This window comes from Phocoena phocoena, chromosome 15 (assembly GCF_963924675.1).
Source record: "Phocoena phocoena chromosome 15, mPhoPho1.1, whole genome shotgun sequence".
Taxonomy (NCBI): domain Eukaryota; kingdom Metazoa; phylum Chordata; class Mammalia; order Artiodactyla; family Phocoenidae; genus Phocoena; species Phocoena phocoena.
In genome coordinates, this window is record NC_089233.1 from 26,022,329 (window position 1) to 26,045,901 (window position 23,573).

Genomic DNA, 23,573 nt, shown 5'->3' on the forward strand with positions numbered 1-23,573 from the left:
ACCACAAGCTTCAAGAAAGGACTCAGTCGTGCTCAAAAATCCTACTTTTCTGACTTAGAAATTCCCTTTCCAACTCTCTGTGATGTCTGTCCCACTCAGTTGATGACCATGCCTCTCAATGAAAATAGAAGCCATCAGGGAAGAGCCACTTCGTGTTCTTACCACCAGACCCACAGGTCTCCCCCGAGCCCGGGCTCAGCCTTTTCGTTTCTCTCCTTACAGAGAAGAGGAGTCCCTGCACCGGTCAGAGGCTAGTACCTGCCTCCTAGTCAGGCACTGGCTCTTCCAGTTTGCCCTTCTCTCTCCTGGATATTTTCCCATCTCTGCTGATCATTCCATCAACCTTTGTAAACATGCTTTGTGAAAGTGCAGAGCTTCTTAATCTAGGCCATGGGCCGCCTTCCTGCCATAGATAAAATTCAGAAGTCTGTGAACTTGGGGAGGGCATTGTGGAATTCAAATCTATTTTTTCTCTAACCTTGAACTGAATTTGTTTGTTTCTTCTGTTAGGAATGTCGGCAACAACCCAGCAGTGTTAGAGTAGCTGGGAGGTTGTCCTCAGTGAAATCCCAGGTATCTTCAAATGGCATTTCAGTTGTGACAGATATCTTGAATATTGTTTACCTTCATCAGTACTTTGAAATTATCATAATTATGTCACCTGCCATTAGGTCTTGTTATTTAATGTGTTGACCAGGAAGCTGATTTCCTGTATTATTATCCCATATTATTATATCACAGATTAAAAAAAGAATTTTTGGTAACTATTTCAATATAATTACCTTTCTTTACAATCTTGCATATTTTATTTTATGCATTTGAAAACATTATTCTGGGGAAGGGTCTGTAGATTTCACCCGACCACCAAAGGAGTTGGTGGCCTGTGAAGATTAAGCAGGCCTGCAGGAACATATCTGTTTTGAAATAACTCCAACCAAAGCAAAACCATCCCCCCCTCACTTGATTCCACATCCCCTTTCCACTTCTGGCCTGTGATCCTCCCACTCAGAGGAAAGCATCTTGAATGAGATGTGTGTTCTCACTGTTCCTTCCTCTTCCCCTCTAGTTTTTTCTTCACCCACCCCCAGCTGGCCCGCCATCTGCACCCCTCCAAGGACACTGCTGGTCCCCCGTGTCTGCCATGATCTCAGACCCTAGATCCTTCTTTGTCCTCATCTCGTTCCACCTTTGGAGGAATTTGACCCAGTCGATTGCTCCCTCCTTCCCTAGACGCTGTCCTCTGGCTTTCAGGCACTCATTCTCCTGATTTTCGTCCCACCTCCCTCTGGACTCCCCTGCGTCCTGATTGGCTCATTCTCGTCTCGCCAGCTTCTAAATATTACTTTTCCTAGTTGGTCTCATATATTCCATGGTTTTATTTATTTTTTATTATTAAATTCTTATTTCGAAATAATTTCAGACTTATATAAATGTTGCCAGAATACCGCAAAGAATTCCTGATACCTTCCCTCTGATTTCCCAGGTGTTAGCATTATAATGTTTGCTTTGTTGTCCTTTCTCTCATTATATAGGTGTATATATAATTTTTTTCCTGAACCATTTTAGAGTAAGTTGCACCCATGATGCTCCTTTATTCCTAACTACTTCAGTGTGAATTTTCCTAAAAACAAGAGCATTCTCTTATATAGCACAGTAATCCAAATTAGGAAATTGACATTGCTACAGTACTGTTACCTCATTTGCAAACCTAATATAAGTTTTGCTACTTATAGCAAAAGAGGAAAAATAATTTCCCCTTGTCCCGATTCAATCCAGGACCACACGTTGCCTTTGAACTGTCATATCCCTTTGCTCTTTTAAAATCCAGAACAGTTTCTCAGTCTGTGATTTTAGTACCTTGACATTTTTGCATAGTGGAGGCTAGTTATTTTGTAGAATGCCCCTCAATTTGGATTTTTTTGATGTTTCCTCAGACAAGTCCAAATGCATCTGTTCATCTCGGGCAGGGATACTGCAGATGTGAATTCTGTGTTGCTCAAGGGCATCATATCAGGAGGCATATGACATCAATTAGCCGCATTACTGACGATAACTTTTTTTTTGTAGTGTGTAAAGTGTGAAGTACACTAATATTGTTGTACAGCTGTTGGTGTTTTTAATGTGGATCACTTTTTCACCAATTAGTTGTAGCATCCATTGATAATTCTTGCTTGAAACAATTATTATTGCTGACGAGTGATGATTTTCTAATTCCATCATTCTTTCTATAAAGTTTTTAAAGTGTCACATGGCTTTTAATGCCCCCCACGTCCTGATGACACCTACATTTATATCTCAACACCTTTCTCTGGAGCTTTAGGCTTATATCTGCACCTCTTCATTTATATATACATCCCTAGATGATTTATTATATCCAGGAGGTAGCTTTTGATTTTCACCCCTTGGGCCCTAAGTCTATTCATTGCCTAGTTTTCCCCACTTCAGTAAGTGGCCCTACTGTTGTCCCAACTGCTTAAACCTAATAGTTAGATGTCGTTTTTTATTTTGCCCTTCCCTTTCTCCCTCACCCACAGTATGTTGGCAAGTTCTAGCTCTCCTATCTGTAGAATCATTCTCTCCATCTCTGTAGATTAGGCCAAGGTTATAAACTATGACCTTCTGCCTATTTTATAAATAAAGCTTTACTGGGACACAGCCATACCCATTCATTTACCCATTGTGTGGCTGTTTTCATGTTACAAAGGTCAGAGTTAAGTAGTTGCAACAGAGATCCCGGTATGGCCCTCAAGCCTAAAACATCTACTGTTTGTCCCTTGAAGGAAAAGTCTGCTGACCTCTGATCTAAGCGGTTGTCTCTGGCCTGGACATCTGCAGTGGACAGTTCCTTCCATCTGACCTCCCTACTTCACCTCTCACAGGAGTCCAGATGATCTTTTAAAAACATGGAGCAGATAATGTGATTATCTTGCTTAAAACCTGATGATATCCCATTGCTCGTAGAATAAAGTAAATTCTTACGTGGCCTGTAAGGGGCTATGTAATCTTGCCCCATCCTCTCCAACCTGACATTACACCATTCTCCTGCTTATGCTTCCTTGCTGTTTCTGGAACAGTCCAAGCCTTTTCCATCCTCTGGGCATTTATGCTTGTTCCCTGCCTGAAATACTCTTCCCCCAGCTCCTTCATGTCTGATTCATTCTTACCCTGAGGTCCTCCCTCCTGGTGGCCTTCTCTGGTCAACCTAAGGTCATTCGCTTCACTACAGAGCAGGACAAGTCTACCTTGTTCACTGTTAGCTCACTAGTGCCTGATACAGTGCCTGGCACAGCGTAAGAGCCAAATCTGTTTGTTGAAAGGAGAATGAATGAACGAGTGAATGGAGTGAATGAATAGACAAACACATTTCAAAATCATTTGTTTTTTCCATTGATTTTTTTGAGCTGTAGTTAAATATGGTCTTTCCTGAGTCGTTTAGACACCTTGGTTTGTTACAAAATTTTTATGATAAATGGTTACTTCTGCTAATGCATTGTTTAAAAAATTCTGTTCAGGAATTCCATACTTAAACCAGGAAGAAGAAAGACAGTTAAGAGAGCAGTATGATGAAAAACGTTTACAGTCCAACGGCGCAGGCGCTTTGTCGTACACGTCTCCTAACACCTCAAAATGTCCCGTGACGATTCCTGAGGATCAGAAGAAGTTTATTGACCAAGTGGTGTAAGTTCCTAAACTGAAACCAAACGTGTGTTGAGTCACGTGTCTTGGAGCAGGGCTGACGTCTGTATCTCAGGCTCGTGCTTCACGTGCACAGTGCACACAGAGGTGTGATGTCTGAGGGGCAGGATTTAGCTGTGGTGTATCTGAGTTTGTGTCACAGCTGTCAACTGTAAATCGAGTTCTGTATACCGTACTTAGACTTCCCATGTGTCGCCAGGCAAGAGACTATCTTGGCCAAGTGGTCAGACCTGCGTGGACCACGGGCCTGACAGCCACCGTCCAGTCCCCATGAAAGCAGAGGCCCATCCAGATATTTGCAACACATCCATGTTTTTTTCTCTTGCAGTGAAGTTTCTGACAAGCAAACGTGCCCTCGGAGGAGCATCTGGTTTTGCTCTGTTTAGCTGTCAGTATAACTGCTTTACTAGGAAAGTAAAAATGCAAATCATTTGTATTGCTGAATCCTGGAGAAGTTGTTGAGAACTCATTAATAACAGCAACAAATGCCAAAATAAAGTATTTTTCTTTAAGCCTTACTGAACTAAAAAGTTATAACATGATTTGGTAGAATTACAGTGTCGTATGTTCTTGTATTTGGATTGCTTTTGGGTATGATGATTCTGCTGGTTGACAGCTTCATTCCTTAATGATGCTGATGGTCATGTTTTTATTCTAATTCCTCAGAGAGAAAATAGAAGATTTATTACAAAGTGAAGAAAACAAGAGCTTGGATTTAGAGCCATGTACTGGGTCAGTTGCCCTGAATATTTTCATGTGTACTTTTTTTGGAAAGGTAGATGATTTCTGGCATGTGCTCCATTTGGTTGCTTAAAAATGCTTTCATAAATAGTCTTTTTATTATAGGTATGTTCCCAATATTTCAGCACTAACTTTAGCATTAACAGAATTGGGACCATGGTATATAGAGACACTGAATGAATGCTTTGTTCCATCCTGGAGGGGAGAAAACTGTTGTGCACCTTTGCTTTAAGTCATGCTCAAGAGTGGCATCATTATTGTAGCCTCGACTTGTGCTTCATACATAAAGGCTTCAGAAGAGCAGAATTTACTGTCAGGCTACTCCTGTCCTTTTTTTTTTTTGCTGTACGCGGGCCTCTCACTGTTGTGGCCTCTTCCGTTGTGGAGCACAGGCTCTGGACGTGCAGGCTCAGCGGCCATGGCTCACGGGCCCAACTGCTCCGCGGCATGTGGGACCTTCCCAGACCGGGGCATGAACCCGTGTCCCCTGCATCGGCAGGTGGACTCTCAGCCACTGCGCCACCAGGGCAGCCCTACTCCTATCCTTTTAATTTCTCTCTGCAGTAAAAAACATCAGTGTTTCATAGAGTCAGTGACTGAAACAGCCTGCTTTCCTTCCTTTTACTTTGTGACTAGCTTCACAGAAGTGTTTTAATACATCTGTCTACTTAAAACTCTTCATACAGCCACAGGAAGTAATACCTTGGTTAGACAAGAACTTCTGCCTCTTCTATAAAGGCAGTATAATAATAATAAAGAGCATTTCGATGAAGAAAAGTGGTGAGGAATCCTCCCACCTCAAACATCCTGTCTGCTCTTGTTTGCACATTACCTGTCACTTCTGATGAAGTCTCCTTTAAAAATTAAATATTTTTCTCAATTTGAAAAAGAATAAATACATGTATATGAATAACTCAATCACTTTGCTCTACACCTGAAACCAACTCAGCATTGTTAATCAACTATACTCCAATATGAAATAAAAAGTTAAAAAAATTTCAGTCCATCTTTATTTATTTATTTTATCCATTATTATTATCATTGTTATTTTTAATTTAATGTATTTTTGGCTGCATTGGGTCTTTGTTGCTGCACGTGGGCTTTCTCTAGTTGCGGTAAGCGGGGGCTACTCTTTGTTGCAGTGCGTGGGCTTCTCTTGTTGCAGAGCACGGGCTCTAGGAGTGCAGGCTTCAGTAGTTGTGGTGCGCAGGCTCAGTAGTTGTGGCGCACGGGCTAGTTACTCTGTGGCATGTGAGATCTTCTTGGACCAGGGATCGAACCCATGTCCCCTACACTGGCAGGCAGTTTCCCATCCACTGTGCCACCAGGGAAATCCCCAATCCATCTTCTAAAAAAAAAAAAAAAAAATTAAATGTCTTTCCCAACCAGTGCTTGGTCAGTTTGAATTTTCCTTTAATGAGCCAAAATTAATACCTTTTCATTTGTTTTTATAGGTTCCAAAGAAAACTAATTTATCAGACTTTGAGCTGGAAGTAAGTGTTTATATTATACACGAGAGTTCTGTGAGGGACCCAGGATTTAAAAACTAAATGTAATTTTTTAGCTCTTATTTCATTTTTGATATTCTGCAGTTCTTGGTGATTTGACCATACCGTGTTCTTGGGCAGTGCTTTATTTTGTTATTGTTTTCCCCTAATTTCTTAAGTTGAATACCCACTTAATTTATTTCATACCCACTTAATTTATTTCCTTGTTATTCCTTCTTAGTAGATGTTGTAAAGCCTTTACAATTTTCTTTTAACTGTCACTTTGGCCTGTCCATTAACTTCTGGATGTGTAGTGTTTTTGTTCTTTGAAGGTATCAATATATGGTAAAGATTTGGTTTTAAGACCTGGGAAATACTCAGGTGAATGCTTTTTCTAAAACAGGGGTTAGGCCATGGGTAGGTTTCAGGAGGCCTATGAATCCCCTGAAACAATATCCAAAACTGTGTGTGTGTATTTTTCTGGCGGTGTTTCTGTTGGTTTAATTATATTTTCAAGTGGATCTCTAACTCAAAAATTGAGTATCAGGATTAGACAGATGGATGTTTGCACTTGACTTTGTTTGGGGTTCTTGTTCTTTCGTTAGAGTCTGCCAGTGGCATGTATACTGGGAATTTACTTTGACCAAAACAGGAAAAGGGCCATTGTTGTTTGACCAGGCTCCTTTCCTCTCACGTTATCCTTGCCACGTACTCCACCCACGTTCCAGATTCCTCTCCTGGGCAGATGAAACTACTGTGCCAGATTACAGCAGAGTTACTCATCTCACGTCTCCCCTGTGCATGCCCCAGATCATCCAAAGAGACCTTCAGAATTTTACTTAGGAAGTAAACATTGTGATATTTAGAAGCAAGATTTGACAGTGTAGTAATGAGTTGACTGTATTACGGGATGCCTGACATTTCAGAAGATGCCTAAGTCCTAAAAATATTAATTTGAAATCAGTTACATTCCTGTGTTTTGTTTTGTTTTGTTTTTTTTTGCGGTACGTGGGCCTCTCACTGTTGTGGCGTCTCCCGTTGCGGAGCACAGGCTCCGGACGCGCAGGCTCAGCGGCCATGGCTCACGGGCCAAGCCGCTCCACAGCATGTGGGATCTTCACGGACTGGGGCATGAACCCATGTCCCCTGCATCGGCAGGCAGACTCTCAACCACTGCGCTACCAGGGAAGCCCACATTCCTGTGTTTTAAGAGGAGAGAGAGGGAAACATTTAGCAGCTGAAATTACTCTAAAGTCTTCCTAGTAGTGGTATTTATTTCATACTTAATAAAACTTAATGAAATTATGGCTATGTAGTTGTTTTTAAAATACTTAGGGTTTTAGCTATTGTCTCATCTACTGATGTCATGTTTTCTTTCTTTTCTTTAGGTATCCCAAAGGCATTCATGTTGAGACTTTAGAAACTGAAAAGGTAACCTCAAGAATTATCCAGGGCCAACATCAAACGCATGAAACCCATGCAACAATATGCAAATGCAAAATGCAATCAAATAGAGCAGTTGAAAGTCAGAGTTTACTCCTTGGCTCTGCTACATATGAACTGGGTGACACTGGGCAAGTCATTTCCCCTCTGCCAGCCTCGTTTTCCTCATTTGTGCATTGGGCATGAGCATGGTAATGAGCTATACCTATCTCACAGCTTTTTAAAAGATAGTTATCAAGTGGGTAGATGGAAGTGAACATGCTTTGTAAACTTGAAAGTATGCAAATGTTAGTACATGTTCTTAATCCTCACAGAAAGCTGATATACATGGTATCCATGTAATAATTGCTTCCTGTTATGTGGCCAAGTAAAATTAAATTTTAGAATCTGGGGCATAAACATAGCTATCATCATGTACTCCCAGGGTGCAGTGATAGAACTGTGATGGGTAAAGGTGGGCTGATGGTGAGCTAATAGTGCGTTCCTTCTACAGAATTTTAGAATTTAGTTCTTGTTGTTAAGTCAGATGTCTAATTAAATAAGAGATTAAGTAAATTAAGTCTTGCTAGAAGAAAAATCTCAAACTTTGACACAGGAGGTTTTGTAGTATATTTGATTGATACAAAATGCAGTATGTGAGAAAGAAGGTGCTGGTTATCTGACAAGTTACCAGAAAATCCAGGATTTTTTTTTTTTTTTCCTTTTTTTTGGCCATACCACACGGCTTGTGGGATTTTAGTTTCCCGACCAGGGATTGAACCTGGTCCCTTGGCAGTGAGAGCCTGGAAGCCTAACCACTGGACCACCAGGGAATTCCCCAGGATTTTTTTCTTATGTTAATGAAATGTAGAAATTTTTTTATCGAGGTGTGGTTAACTTACAATATTACAGTTTCAGGTGTACAACATAGTGATTCAACATTTTTATAGATTATATAGAAATTATTTTAAAAACAACTATTTAGAAATTCATGTTCAAATGCAGCATCTTAGTGTTCATTATGGAGTGTCTTATTCTCACAGTCTGTTGATACTTATAATTGTCTTTTGGGGTGATTAATAAACCATGGGAAAATGTCACAGAAACACGGAGGTGGAATTTTGGTTTGTAAAGCATCAACTCAACTTTTGGTGGCATTTCAAAATACTTTCAGTGTGTTTAGCCCATGAAGGACTGTGCAGTGAGAAAAATTGTACTTCTCCTGGTAGCAGAATCTGAATTTTGGGGGGTAGGGGTCAGGTAGCTTCCAGAAAATTGTATATCTGCTTTATGTCTTTTAGAAAGAGCGCTATATTGTTATCAGCAAAGTAGATGAAGAAGAACGTAAAAGAAGAGAGCAGCAGAAACACGCTAAGGAACAGGTGATTGGATTATGTTCATTTCCTTTGGGTGAGAAATGGCTACAGAGTTGTAGATCCTGTGATAGATTCAATTTAATGAATATTTTTCTACTAGAGAAGAATCGAATTGGTAGCAAAACCTGGAAGAGAATGAGGGGAACCTAAGGTTAAGTAATTAGATGCAGCCAACAAAGTGAGGCTGGCATCATGGTTGACCAGTCTTCACTTCCATGAAGCAGTCTTGGAGAAGGAATTAGTGGTTATCATTTAGATTGTGTGTCACTGAGCTTCACAGCCCATTAACTAATCTTGCTGTGTCTAACTTCAGGCACAGTTACTAGTTTTCCTAAAACAAAGTTTAGGTGATACGATTTGACAGATTAGGATGCATGGTCATATTTGCATCGTTGGAACCTCACCCTGGTTGTCCTCTGGAGATGGGATTCGAGTAAGTCTGGAGGCAGGGAGACCAGTTCAGCTGCGGAGTAACCAGCTAAGAGATGTCAGTGTCCTGGAATAGGAAAGTTAGTAGCAGTTTAGGTGGAATCTGGCCATCTTTAGAAGGTAACGTCAGTGGAATTTGTGATTGGATGTGGGTGGTGAAAGACGAAGGCAGAAGAAAGAAGATGCTCAGGCCAGGAAGTTGGGCAGCTGGGCAGGCTGACATCAGTCCACTTAGATGGGGTGGCGGAGTGGTGTTGGTGGGGGGGCGCAGGTGGAGGAGGCCAGGAGTGGGTTTGGGTGAGGGTGGACATCCAGCTCACCCATGCATAAAGCAGGGCCACATCAGACTAATGCAACCAGGAAAGACACAGCAAGCCTCTGTTAGATTTAGACAGTTTATGACTTAGAGAAGGTGACAGCTACACGTGGTGCTTGTCCCACAAACCAAAAAGACAGCACTGAAACAAAAGGGGCCAGGTGACTGCAGAGTGAGCTGTGGATGCCCCATCGCCGAGCAGCCAACTCTAGACTGTGGCTAAGTGCTTTCATACTCTGTAGCTGTATTCTGAAAAGGCGGTGGGGCAGGAAGCCCCAGGCCTCATCAGAACCTGGGCAGCAGTGAGAAACTGTCTCATGACAGCCTCCCAGGCGACAGAGGGAGGTGGCCTCCCATCCTCTCCTGGGGTGTTCCATCCAGATGCACATTAGTTACATCTCAAGCCTTTGCCTGCGTGGACTATCTGGATATGTGCAAGGTCACCAGGATACCGTGGTAGGGCTGTACCCCTATAGTGGACAAAGGTGTTACATTCTGCTTTTGAGCAGATGAGGTTTTCGATGTTTTGGGGGCATCTGAGCATTGGTGTCCTGTCAGCAGATTGTCGTGCTGGAGTGCAGGAGAGGGGTAAGGGCTGGACTTTGTTGTTGTTGGCAGAGAGACCGGGACAGGATGAGAGCACCTATCATATGCATGAGGAAGGAGCAGAGGGCCCAGGGTCGGATCCTGAGGACCACCAGCATCTGAGTGATGGGCAGAAGTGCAAAAATGTGCCTGAGGTTATTGTGACACAGCAGCCAAGGGGAAGAGTGTTTGAAGAAGGGGATGTTGACAGGGTCTGATGCTCTTGAGAAGTAGAATGAGGACTGAGACATAGCCATTGGGTTTAGCCTTGGGAGTAGGTTTTTTTCTTCTTTTTTAAAGAACATTCTTTAAAAAGTTAAAATAATTTTAATTCTGGTAAAATGTATAACATAAACTTTACCATCTTAACCATTTTAAACTGTACAGTTTTGTACTGTAAAATATATTCACACTGTTGTGCAACCGTCACCACCGTCCATCTCCAGAACTCCTTTCATCCTGCAAAACTGAAACTCTGTACCCATTAAACAATAACTTCCCATTCCCCCATCCCCCATCCTCTGGCAACCACCATTCTACTTTCTGCCTCTGTCAATTTGACTGCTCTAGGTGCCTCATGTAAGTGGAATCGTACCGTATTTGTCTGTTACTGGCTTAGTTCACTTAGCATAATGTCATTTAGGTTCATCTGTATTGTAGCATGTGACAGAATTTCCATTCTTTTTAAAGGCTGAATAATATCGTATGTACTACATTTTGTTTATCCGTTTATCTGCTGTTGGACACTTGTGTTGCTTCTACCTTTTGGTTCTCGTGAATAACGCTGCTCTGCACATGGGTGTACAAGTATCTCTTTGAGTCCTCGCAGTTCTTTGGGGCACATACCCAGGAGTGGGATTGCTGGCTCGTATGGTAGCTCTGTTTCTAATTTTTTGAGGACCAGCCACACTTTTCCACAGTGACTGCACCACTTTACATTCCCACCAACAGGGCACAAGTGTTCCAATTTCTCCACATCCCTGCCAACGCTTGTTAGACTTGAGAGTAGTTTAAAGAGGTGAGCAACTTCAGTGAGGGTGAAGTGGGGGAGCAGGGGGCTTGCGGGTCCCTGGGAGTTGAACTGGACCTAGTGAGTGGAGAGGAGTCTTTAAGGAATTTAGCTGTGAAGGGACAAGAAGGAGAGTGGTTGCGTGGAGCTCAGATTAAAGGAAAGGGTTTCAAGATAGGAGAGAAATTGAGCCCATTTAAGTGCATTGGGAATAAAACAGGAGAGAAGAAACTGAATGGGGATGAGTCTCAGCGCTGTGCTTTAAAAATTTTATAAAAATGCATTTGACCAGGAAAAAAGAGTCTGAACATTCTTGATTTGACAGTCAGCTGCTGGGTGGGTCACCTCAGAATTGAATTCAGTATTGAGTTTGGCCAGCAGGTGGCAGCTTTTAAAAGTTTGTGTTTCTAAGGCAACTTGAGAGACTAGGAAATTTCAACAGTCGATGGGAAGTGATGGGTAAACCCTAGCACTGTTATTTTAGTAACTAATGAATAATTTGCTACTTTGCTCATTTTAAAACAGAAGAAAGGTATGTGCATAGGTCATTTCAGATGCAGTTGTTTGGGGTGATAGACACAAAGCATGTGAAACTAAAGCTATCTAACTCCATATAAAACTTCAGTCTTCTTTTTTTTTGCCTAGATTTTAACCCGTTCAAATAAGCAATATGTATACGTCAATACTGGTTTTTTTGTTTTGTTTTTAAATTAGGAAGAACTGAATGATGCTGTGGGGTTTTCTAGAGTCATTCATGCCATTGCTAATTCGGTAAGTGAACCAGACTTTTAAACTCATTTCATGAACATAACATTTAAGGTGAAATGCCCAGTTATCATTGCACATTAATCATCTGGTCACGTTTAGATTGTTTACCTCGTCTGGAGGGAGAAGTTAGCACTTCATAAAGACAGATTGTTGTTATAAGGCGCTTAGTGTGACATCGTGATTGTGGAATTATATCCAAACCATTTTTTTAGAAAGCATTTCTTGTAAAACGCAGGGGAGGATTATACAGTGACAGCCTTATGTGGCTCCATGGAACCAATATTTATTATTCTCAAAACCAATAAGAAGCAGAATAACAAACTAAAGAATATGGTGAGAAACAATCTAGTGTTTGAAACGTTTTATTCCTTAATTAGAAGAATCTAGAAGGTAAAAATAATTGTATTGAGTTCTCTGCATAACTGTGATTGAATCTTCTATCTCATAGCCTTAATAACATTTGATACATTTAAAAAAATGTGTTGACCATTTGTGTTAATATGCTGGAGGGTTCTGTAATAGATAGGATAGACATTTCCCCTCGTTTCGTAAATCCTTTCAGGAAAGAGGCACCCACATCTTGAATAGATTAAACTGGGTCTTGCTGCTGGTTGTTTTGTGAGTTATGCATCCGAGTCAGACTGCTTGCCTGGATGCTAAGTTGCCTGGAATCCAAGACTTTTCTTTACTTGAGTAGCTGGCCTAGGGAGAAGAAGTTGTTCCCCTGCAGGAGGAATCATCCTGTCCCTTAGATGCTGAACTCTGCATCAGGGAAGCTTTATGGCCAGACTCCAGGAGTCCATGAATATCTCACGACCAGGTGCAGGCTTGTCAAACAGGAGCATCTGAGGAGAGGCAGCCACTGTCTCCCGTGGGGGCGGGGGGCTGTGGCCAGTAAACAGAAGTTAGAGAGCCTTGTGAAGGAGGAGGGCTGGCTCACCTGGAGCTCTTTTGCTCAAGTAAGTGACGTCATAAGAACGGAATAGAAAGTTGGATGAGCCTGGAGAAAAACCAAGGTGTGAGTCTCTTGAGAAGTGGCTAAGATTACGGGTATCCAGAAAAGCAGAGAGGAGTCACATTTGCTTACATGATACGCTCTTAGCAACCTTTAGAGCAGTGGTTGATTTGACTGAGGCTGTCCGTGAAACACAGAGATGTGGGGTGGCAGTTGGCTTTGAGCCCTCTTATAGCCACTGTGAGGGTTTAGGTAGCTTTTCCAAGATTGGGACGTTTGTTTGCCTTGTACAAACAATTTGGAAAACTTAGCCTGCTGTGCCTCTGTTTATTTTTTCTCTCTGTTGTCTCTCTTCTGCAGAGTGATTCATAGTATGTTGCTGACCATTGATAGTTCACGTCACAAAGCATACTGCGAGAAAAGCCCCATTTATTAGTGATCCAGACTTAAAATTTAAAAGTCACATACCTTAAAAATACTAACATAGTTAAACTCTGTAGAGCCAGTGAACAGTAGACTCTCTTTATATCAGATCAAATTCTTTTCCCATCACTCTTGGTAGTGAATCTGTTTTAAAAAATTTTGTATTTTTCACCCACAGAAAAGTTGCAAAACTGGTGCAGAGTTTCCATATATCCCTCACCTAGCTACCCCAATGTTATTATCTTACATAATATACGGTTATCAGAACCAGGAAATTAACATTGGTACAATATTATGAACTAATTTGAATTTCACCCTTTTCCACTAAGTCCTTTTTCTATTCACAATTCTATCTAGGATCCCACATTGCATTTACTTGTTATTTCTCCTTAGTTTTGTGCAGTCTGTAATTTTCTTTGTCTTTTATAACCTTGATATATTTTAAAAAATATTTATTTATTTATTTGGCTATGTCAGGTGTTAGTTGCGACATGTGGGCTCTTCCTTGCGGCACTTGGGCTGCTCTGTAGATGTGGTGCATGGGCTCCAGAGCGCGCAGGCTTAGTAGTTGCAGCACGTGGGCTCTCTAGGTGTGGTGCGTGGGCTCTAGAGCGCACAGGCTTAGTTGTCCCAGGCATGTGGGATCTTAGTTCCCCGACCAGGGGTCGAACCCGTTTCCCCTGCATTGGAAGGCGGATTCTTAACCACTGGATCACCAGGAAAGTCCCAACCTTGATATTTTTAAAGTGTTGACTGTAATTTTGTCAGATGTCTCTCAGTTTGGATTTGTCTGATCTTTTCTCATGTTGGATTGAGGACATACATTGATTGAGGCAGGAATACCACAGAAATGACGGTTCATGATATTGACCTGAATCACTTGGTTTAGGTGATGTCTGCTGGATTTGTGCACTGTAGAGTTACTGTTATCTCCTTTGTGACTGATATTTTGGGGGAGATACTTTGATTGAGACAAGGAAAATCCTGTGTTTCTTTGTTTGGGGTTTCTTTGGCCACACCACGTGGCATGCAAGAGTTCCCACTTGCCCCCTGCGGTGGAAGCGCAGAGTCTTAACGACTAGACCACCAGGGAAGTCCCGAAAATCCTGTTTTTCCTCAAGCTTTTGCCTGTAACCGTAGCATCTGTCGGTGGATCTTGCCTGCAGCCATTATTGCTGTGGTTTTCTAGTGGCGAGTCTGTGTTTCCCTCTTTCTTTCTCCATTTGTTCTTGGAATTCTTCTAGAAGGAAGAGCTGTCCCTGCTCCCCTGTTTATTTGTTAATTCTTTTTAAAATTTTTTTGGACTCAGGGAAATATATTTCATTCTACAGATTTTAATCTACTTTTTTTATTGTTTATTTTGGGGCTCAGATGGTACCACCTTGGCCATTGGAGTTTCTTCAGGTTGACTCCCCCTGGAACAAACCCCCACCTTTTTCTGAGCACCTCCTTACTTTCTGACATCACAAGATGTTCCAGACTCATCTTCTCTTTTCCCTGCCTCAGCTGTAGAATCAATGACTTCTCCAAGGAGCCCTGGTTCCTTTTATTGGAGAATGGTGTTTCGAAACCAAGATCTGGTCCTGGGCTACTACTGTGGTGTTAGTGCTTCTAGTTCCCCTCACTGGACAGAGCTAAGAATGATACACGTGTGTAACCATGCATGTATACGCACATTGATATTTCCCTGACATATATGTATATATATTTAAAAATGCCTTTATACTGATAGACCTCAGATTGTAGTCCAATACCACAGGGTTTCTTTTCTTTTTTTTTTTAATTAATTAATTAAGTTTTGGCTGCGTTGGGTCTTCGTTGCTACGCGTGGGCTTTCTCTAGTTGCAGCTGTGGTGAGCGGGGCCTACTCTTCATTGCTGTGCTCGGGCTTCTCATTGTGGTGGCTTCTCTTGCTGTGGAGCACAGGCTCTAGGCGCACAGGCTTCAGTAGCTGTGGCACACGGGCTTCAGTAGTTGTGGCTTGTGGGCGCACAGGCTCAGTAGTTGTGGTGCACGGGCTTAGTTGCTCCGTGGCATGTGGGATCTTCCCCGACCAGGGTTCGAACCTGTGTCCCCTGCATTGGCAGGCAGATTCTTAACCACTGCGCCACCAGGGAAGCCCAGGGTTTATTTTGAACCTACTCTCTTTTCTTATTTGTACATTTTTTTCTCCAGCATTGGGAAATGCAGTTCTTATTATATGCTGTTTTCATAGTTCTGTTCTTATCAGCCTCCTTCAGTGTTGTTGAGGGATTCATTTATAATACAGTTAGGTTCGTCTTCCAGGTTTGTATTCCATTTTGGGTTCCTTCCACGTCTTCTCTGTGGTTTTAATCAATATTTGGTATTTTAGCATTGTATAGGTGTTCAGAATGTGCCCACACACCGAGCCAAAAGGACGGCTTGTCTTTTGGATTTGGGAGATTTTGTGTAAAATTATTTATTTCAAATAATTATGTTTAGCTCTGTGAGTCAAGGAGTGTTACTCTGAAGGGCCACTGGGACATAGTGAAAAGCTCCACTGTAGTGACCAGATGCTTTATGTTAAAAATGCTGTCACCTGGCTAGCTAAATCCAAGTTGATATTCCGTTTTTGTAGTTTGATTTTTATCAAAATGGACCAATTTATTGCACATATATTATACCTTAGTGGTTGAAAAGCAGTGAATTTCATTGGAAATATTTCAGAATGAGCCCCATGAATTTTGACATAGATAATAAAGGAAACGAAAACTCATTCTACTTAATAAAATTAGAAATTAGTTATTTTTACCTTTTAGCATTGTTATGAATGTATCTTTTGGAAATAAGTGAGTTGTTTTAAAGAATACACTCCGAAAATAGATATTTGGAGTTTGTTGACAAATTATTCGACAGTTCAAGGTACCTAGCATTTTCAGTTACTTTCTTGAGCTCTTCAATAAAAATTTTACTACTGATTCTTGTGGGTGGCAAGATGAATAAAAACCAGAGAAAAAAAATCAATGAAATCAAAGTCATTTGGAGTTTTACTTTGCATTTTGGATTGAACACCAGAAGAGGAATGAAGTCAGCCCAAATTTCTTTATTTGCATATCTTTATACATTTTTTTCCCTTAGTGTCAAAAAGTAAGTTTAGTACAAAATCCTTATGGAACTGAACCATACATTTCACTCTCAAGTCCTGATATAATTTTGTACCAAGAAGTCTTTTCCTAATCTTGACTTTTTTTAGGGGAAACTTGTCATTGGACACAATATGCTCTTGGATGTCATGCACACAGTTCATCAGTTCTACTGCCCTCTGCCCTCGGTAAGTGACTTGTCAGCCTGTTTTAAAAATTCATGAGTCTTTATTACTGAGAAAGTGTTCTCTGCTGGGTGCCATTTCCTTGTCTGCAGCATGCTCCCAGAGGGACAGTCTCCTGAGCTTGGTTGTACATTTTTGAAGATACATACCTACAAGCCATTTTAAGGGATCTTTGGTCATCTGCCATTGCCGGAGCACGGTTAAACATTTGTTTCGTTGTGGCGCCAGTGGTTTGCTCAGTTAGTGCTGGGCGGGGGGTTCCTGGGCCGCAGGTGTGGTCTTCTAGTTTGGTATTGCTCACAGGAGAAATAGCAGGGCCGTTGAAGATGGGGTGGTGCTAGAGGTCATCTAGACTGGATCAGGTTGTGCAAAAGTCTTGGTTACCTCTTTTGAGGCTGCTTCCCTTAGGTTCTCTGTTGACCTCGGTGTCTTTTTTTTTTTTACTCTTGGAGCCAGGCCATCTCAGTGCACCAAAGCATGAGCTTTGGGAAAAGAGCTTCTCTTCTATCTCCTCCTCTTCTGCTCCTTGACTGCCCGTGGCCTCGTCTCGTTTGCCCCTTGTCACTGTGTCCTCTCCTCTCCTGTATTTTCTCTCCATATTTTCTGTCCTTTAGTCATCTCACCCACTTCCAGGACTTCAGCTGAAGACACCCACATCTTTTTCTCCAGCTGGGATCTCTCCTCAGATCTAGGTCGTAATTCATGCTGGACCCCACATATGTCTACCTGGATAGCCTTCAGAATGAGAGGTGTTTAAAATTCACATGTTGCAAACAAGATGTGTAACTTAACACAACCTTTCTTTCCTTTAGTCTCCAATCCAGTTCTTTCTCCTGATTCCTTTACTATAAATGATGCCCAGTCACCAATACTGTTTTTAACATCGGTTTTGACCCTTCTTCTGTGCCCCAGATTTGGCCAGTTACAAAATACTGGCAATTTTGTCTCCGGGCTGTCTCTCACATCTGGATTATTGTCATTTCAAGTGGCAAGTAGCCTTATTTCTCATCTGGAGTTAGCAAAAAGAATCCAGGCAGGATTCTCTATCTCGCTTTAACCTTCATCCCATCCTTTAAACCAGAGGTTGGCAAACTTTTTCTATAAAGGGTCAGATAGTAAAATATTCGGGGCTTTCCAGGCTGGACGGTCTTTGTCAGGACTCTCAATAGTGCCACGGTAGCCTGAAAACTGCCATAGAATGCAGTGCATAAACAAATGGGTGTGGCTTTGTCCCAGTAAAATTTTATTTAAAAAATAGGTGATGGGCCAGATTTGGCCTGCAGGCCATGGTTTTCCAACCTCTGCTTTAAACTACCACCAGATTAATCTTTTATGACTTCTGGATTGGATGATACCTACTTTAGAGTTCAGTGCCTTTTATACATCTGCAAAGCCTCAGTTACTTCATATTTCTTACGAGACATCGTTCCATCAGCATCTTGATTACTTTTCTTTGGAAAAGTCCAACACAGCACAGCTCTGAATACAGCGGGTCTGTTGCTTCCCTTGTCCTACTTCTGCAACCTTCAGATTGTCCCTGCTTTTCATAACAACTGTATCGCCCTCTGGGACTCAAAAGACATCATAGTTGTGAGTCTCAAAACAAACATGATGGGTGTGAATTTGCATTGTGTACATCTAAAGAGCTACTGTTAATGTCAGATCATTCACTCCTTATTGGCCGAATGGTAGCAGTCTCTCTCACGACTTTTTGACCTTTAAAGCAGTGAAGGTATCTGTAAGGAAAGAGGAAAGTATTTAATACTGTGTTTATAGGTGTTTTGAACACCAAACAGAGCTTGGCATGTAAGATGCATTAAATATTGATTTAACAAATGCGAATCTTCCGACTGTGTCAGTTTTATAATTTCCTGATGTATGGCTCTGTTCACATCACTAACCCTGCTCAAAATTCTGAATTAATCCCTCATTCTTTGTTTTTCTATACAGTTGATTCTTTTTAGCCTGGCATATCAAGCTTTCTGTGATCTGGCCCAGCCTTCTTGTGTAATCTAGTCACTCGTTACCATCCTTTTTCTCAGCAAGATTGGCTCATTCTCGTTACCATCCTTATTCTCAGCAAGATTGGCTCATTTTTTCCCCTGGAAAGTGTCTTTGTATGTCTTTGGTTTGGGTATATAATTTCCTCCAACTTGAATTTTCTCTAGCTTTTCTCAATGTTTGCTATATATGGCTTTACCTGTCTTACCAAGGTCCAGCTTACGCCTCTTCTGTGAAGTTTTCCCTGCCTGCTGCCTTGCCCAAGAAGTGATCTTTCCTTTCTCTGAACTCCCACAGAAGTTCAGAGAAACTTCTTTTTGTTTGTGTACCTCTTTAGTTGCATAAATTTTCTTTACAACTTACTCCCCTTTTCCTTCTAGGTGATTCGCTCCTTGGACAAGGAATATAACCTTTATTTTTTTTTAATTTTATTTTTCTTACTTTTTGGCTGCGTTGGGTCTTTGTTGCTGTGCATGGGATTTCTTTAGTTGTGGCGAGCGGGGGCTACTCTTCATTGCGGTGCACGGGATTCTCATTGCAGTGGCTTCTCTTGCTGCACAGCATGTGCTCTAGGTGTGTGGGCTTCAGTAGTTGTGGCACTCGGGCTCAGTAGTTATGGATCGCGGGCTCTAGAGCGCAGGCTCAGTAGTTGTGGCACACGGACTTAGTTGCTCTGTGGCATGTGGGATCTTCCCGGACCAGCGATTGAACCCATGTCCCCTGCATTGGCAGGCGGATTCTTAACCACTGTACCACCAGGGAAGTCCTGGACAAGGAATATAATTTTTTTATTATCAGTGTCTAAATGCCTAGCATAGCACTTAGTATGTAAGCACTTAATAAATGTTATCTTGAATGTAACTAGTTTTGAATCAAATTCTACTAGAAAGAGCATATGATTTGTTGCAAAGTAGGAGGTGGGTTAGGTAAGCAGTTTCATCCCTTGCTTTATTACTCAGGTGACCTGAGTATGTTGTTTAACTTCTTTGTGTTCTGTCATTGTTGGAAGGAGAAAATGGTTTTCTTCCATCTACCTTTAGAAGAAGCGATGACAATAAAGAGCACGACCTATTTAAAATGGTAGAACTTTTACATATGCTGTTTTCAAATGTTGCATTTAAAAGTATACTAAAGAATCCATATTTGGGGACAGCCTTTTAGGGGAGAATCTCCTTTTAAAAGTCTTCTTGGTATTTCATTCAGCATGACCTTTTAGAAGGCACTGGTTTAGAACTCTACTGTATGCTGCTGGCCGTGGAAGTTGCCATAATTCTATTTTTTTTTTTTGCTTGTGAGGCTTTGTAATGGTATTGAGAGGTTACAGTCTTTATTGCATTTTTGTGTGACTTAGCATTGAAACCACTTATTCATGTATTGTTCATTAATTTAATGATAGCCATTGAAAAGCTGGTAAATATTTCAAGCTAGCTAAATAGTCTGTATTTACAGGCTTGAAAAGCTAATGGGAAATGGCAGTTGCCTATGAAGCATGAATAACACTGAAGAGAAGTATAGTTACAAAGGGTCAGGAGTATGACTGCGCAGTACAGTGTGGCAATTATGTATGTAAATGAGTTAATTCAAAATGAGAGCAATCTCATTTCAGCTCTAGACTTCCTGAGCAAATAAACTTGGGAAATGAATTGTCTAATTTAGGCACTTGCTATTGGTGCCACTTAAGCAGTTTTCTGAGTGGTTAAACAAGAATCATGTGTGTTGGAAAGTCTGTGTTTTAGTGGCCATTTTAACCAGTATTTCAATGGTGTTTGCATTAAAAGTGTAACCTAATTTACAATATGTCTATTTCCTGCATGAACCGCTTTATTTTATTTTTAAAAAATTTTTAATGAAGTATAGTTGATTTACAGTGTGTGTTAATTTCTGCTGTACAGCAAAGTGACTTGGTTATACATATATATATTCCTTTTCATATTCTTTTCCATTATGGGTTATCACAGGATATTGTGAACCATTTTATTTATTTATTTATTTTTTATTTTTATTTTTTATTTTATTTTTATTTTATTTTTATTTTTTTTTGCGGTACGCGGGCCTCTCACTGCTGTGGCCTCTCCCGTTGCGGAGCACAGGCTCCGGACGCACAGGCTTAGCTGCCATGGCTCACAGGCCCAGCTGCTCCGCAGCATGTGGGATCTCCCCGGACCGGGGCACGAACCCGTGTCCCCTGCATCGGCAGGCGGACTCTCAACCACTGCGCCACCAGGGAAGCCCCTGAACCATTTTATTTAAATAACTCTACTAGTCTCACTATTATGATGAGTTATGTAACAGAGCTATTACCCACAGTTTTCTACATATAATAGAAACCTTTTTTCCCCTATTTCAACCATAAAATGTTCATATTTGTCTATTTTGGTTATGCAGAAGTTTAATATCAGGTCATATGATTCCCAGTCAGTGAGGAAATTGACAAGATTTTTAGAAAGTAATTATTAAGATACGGGCCTGACAGTTTAGCCTAAAGGGCCTGTTTGAGGTATCAGTGTTTGAGAAGAGAGCTATGGGACTTTAAATATTTATGTTTTAAATATTGTGAGTGTATGAGTAAAATCATAACAGGTCATCCTCTTGTTTTCTAGGACTTAAATGAGTTTAAGGAGATGACAACATGTGTCTTCCCCAGGTAAGCTTTCTTTGAGGATTTGTCTTTCATTTATTTTTATTATTATTATTTTTTTTAAATAATTTATTTATTTTATTTATTTTTGGCTGCGTTGGGTCCTCATTGCTGCACGCAGACTTTCTCTAGTTGTGGCGAGCGGGGGCTACTCTTCCTTGCGGTGCGCGGGCTTCTCATTGTTGTGGCTTCTCTTGTTGCGGAGCGCGGGCTCTAGGCACGCAGGCTTCAGTAGTTGTGGCACGTGGGCTTCTGTAGTTGTGGCTCATGGGCTCTAGAGCGCAGCCTCAGTAGTTGTGGTGCATGGGCTTAGTTGCTCTGCGGCATGTGCGATCTTCCTGGACCAGGGCTCGAACTGTGTCCCCTGCATTGGCAGGCGGATTCTTTTTCTTCCTTTTTTTTTTTTTTTTTTGCGGAGCACAGGCTCCAGACGCACAGGCTCAGCGGCATGTGGGATCTTCCCGGACCGGGGCACGAACCCGTGTCCCCTGCATCGGCAGGCGGACTCCCAACCACTGCGCCACCAGGGAAGCCCTGGCAGGCGGATTCTTAACCATTGCGCCACCAGGGAAGCCCCTGTCTTTCATTTAAAACAGTCATCAGGGCATCCATAATACAAACAGGTATTCAGTGATTTATTAAAACCATTAGGTCATGATGACAGTCCCATTCACATAAGCTGGGAAATGGCTTAACAGCTCTACCTTTGTGATGGTTTGCTTTTACAATTGATGATTGGTTTTGTTGTTAAAAATTAAAAATCAGAAACGACCTGAGGGTGAAAATGGGCAGCAGCTGCTTTTTTCTCATCCCACCTCCCGCTATCTGAGGAACTGGTGAGGTCTTCTTGAGTTGGCTCTTGTCTTTCTTATATGTCGGGTGAACCTTGTCACGGTGAAGTGTCCAGTCGAGGGTATTCAGTTGACTATTGGAGACAGTTGAATATATAGTTGGACAGAGTTGAATACGTCCAGTTGAGAGTATTCTGTAGTCAGTCAAGAACTGTCTGCCTAGAGAGTTTCTTTTTCTCAACTTTAAGTCAGTGCCTTAATCTGATAATGTCCACGGTTAGTACTGTGTGTTCTGATAGGTCCACGTCAGCCACATGGAGTCCGCAGAGCAAGGGTCTGCGTCTGAGGACCTGTCTGAAGAGGGCTGGTGGACAGTTGCTCTTTCAGCCAGGCTATTTCTGTCCTGTTATCTGCAGTGCTCACATTTATGTGAGAACAAACAGTTTTCATATTAGTGTCTCTTTCTTTTTTTTTAGTATACCAGTGTCTGAAGCAGCATAGTAAGAAATAACAACAATATTATGAAACTGCCAAATGCAAATTTTGACCCTCCAAGAAATTATGTCGTACAAATCTGGGTAGGAGATGGTAACAGCTTGAGAGTGTTAGACCTGCAACAGTAGTTGATCCATGTAAAAACATATGAGGATATTTAACTTACCCTTGAGGTCAATGTAGCCCATGCCCTCTCAGCAAATCTAGAACTTGTACTCTGGGTGTGGACTTTCCCACAGTCTCTTGATGAAGTCCCTGGATGAGGGGACTGAGTCCTCATCTAATGTAGCAGAGATGCCAGCACTAGGTTGGAATGGCTGATGTGCTTAATTTCTCTGTCCACTTTTAAGACTTTCATTTGAGTAAAATACATTTTGAACATTGCTATACATTTTGTTTACCTTATTAAAAATTCTTTTGCTTTTAGACTCTTGGATACAAAATTGATGGCCAGCACACAACCTTTTAAGGTATTTTTAAAATCTGAACTTTCAAGCTATAGTATGAAATTTTCTGAATTACTGCCAAGCGCTTTGGAATTCTGGTCTATTGAAATGTCATTTTCAAACCCCCCCCCCGAAAAAAAAAAAGAAAAGAAAGAAAGGAACAAAAAAGGAAAAAAGAAATCGGAAAAAGACTAGAAATAAATATATCAAAATGTGAATAGCAGTTGTCTTTGAGTGGTAGAATTTTGGGTTTTTTTTCTCCTTTATTCTTTCTGAATGTAAATTTTTAATATTATGTAATGTAGTTTTGAATAGGTTACACATGCACACACTCCTTCATTTCTTTTCCTTATTTTACGTATTTTGGATATATATTCTAATCAAGAGAATTCAGGTAAAAGTATAATCAGTTGCTACTTTCTGAAGTGACTTTATATATATGGCTGAGTGAAATGAATGCCAGAACAGTATAGCTTTCTGCCCAAAGGTCTGTAGATGTCTAACACATCTGTAAAAACCTTTCATACGGCTGTACTTTCCATATGGTGGAAATTAAACTTGCCGTTTCTCTTTCACATTGAAAAAAACAATGTGTTAAAGAAACACAAAACTCCTGTGTTTCTTTAAAGAACACAAGGGGGCAGTACTAGATGTTTTTGTTTTTGTTTTTGTTTTTTTCCTGACACTCAGTGAATCTCTTTAATGT

The 23,573-nt window shown here is 41.2% G+C and overlaps 1 protein-coding gene across 1 annotated transcript in view; it reads left to right on the forward strand.

Annotated features, from left to right (window-relative positions):
- The window catches only part of PARN (poly(A)-specific ribonuclease), a 162,079-nt gene that overhangs the window by 11,765 nt on the left and 126,741 nt on the right, over nucleotides 1–23,573 (forward strand). Inside the window, exons 7-15 of the mRNA XM_065892259.1 lie at nucleotides 3,513–3,678; nucleotides 4,363–4,428; nucleotides 5,892–5,930; nucleotides 7,313–7,355; nucleotides 8,648–8,728; nucleotides 11,776–11,832; nucleotides 16,422–16,499; nucleotides 21,098–21,141; nucleotides 22,849–22,891. Of these exons, the coding sequence (XP_065748331.1) occupies nucleotides 3,513–3,678; nucleotides 4,363–4,428; nucleotides 5,892–5,930; nucleotides 7,313–7,355; nucleotides 8,648–8,728; nucleotides 11,776–11,832; nucleotides 16,422–16,499; nucleotides 21,098–21,141; nucleotides 22,849–22,891 (617 nt within the window). The remainder of the gene's footprint in view (nucleotides 1–3,512; nucleotides 3,679–4,362; nucleotides 4,429–5,891; nucleotides 5,931–7,312; nucleotides 7,356–8,647; nucleotides 8,729–11,775; nucleotides 11,833–16,421; nucleotides 16,500–21,097; nucleotides 21,142–22,848; nucleotides 22,892–23,573) is intronic.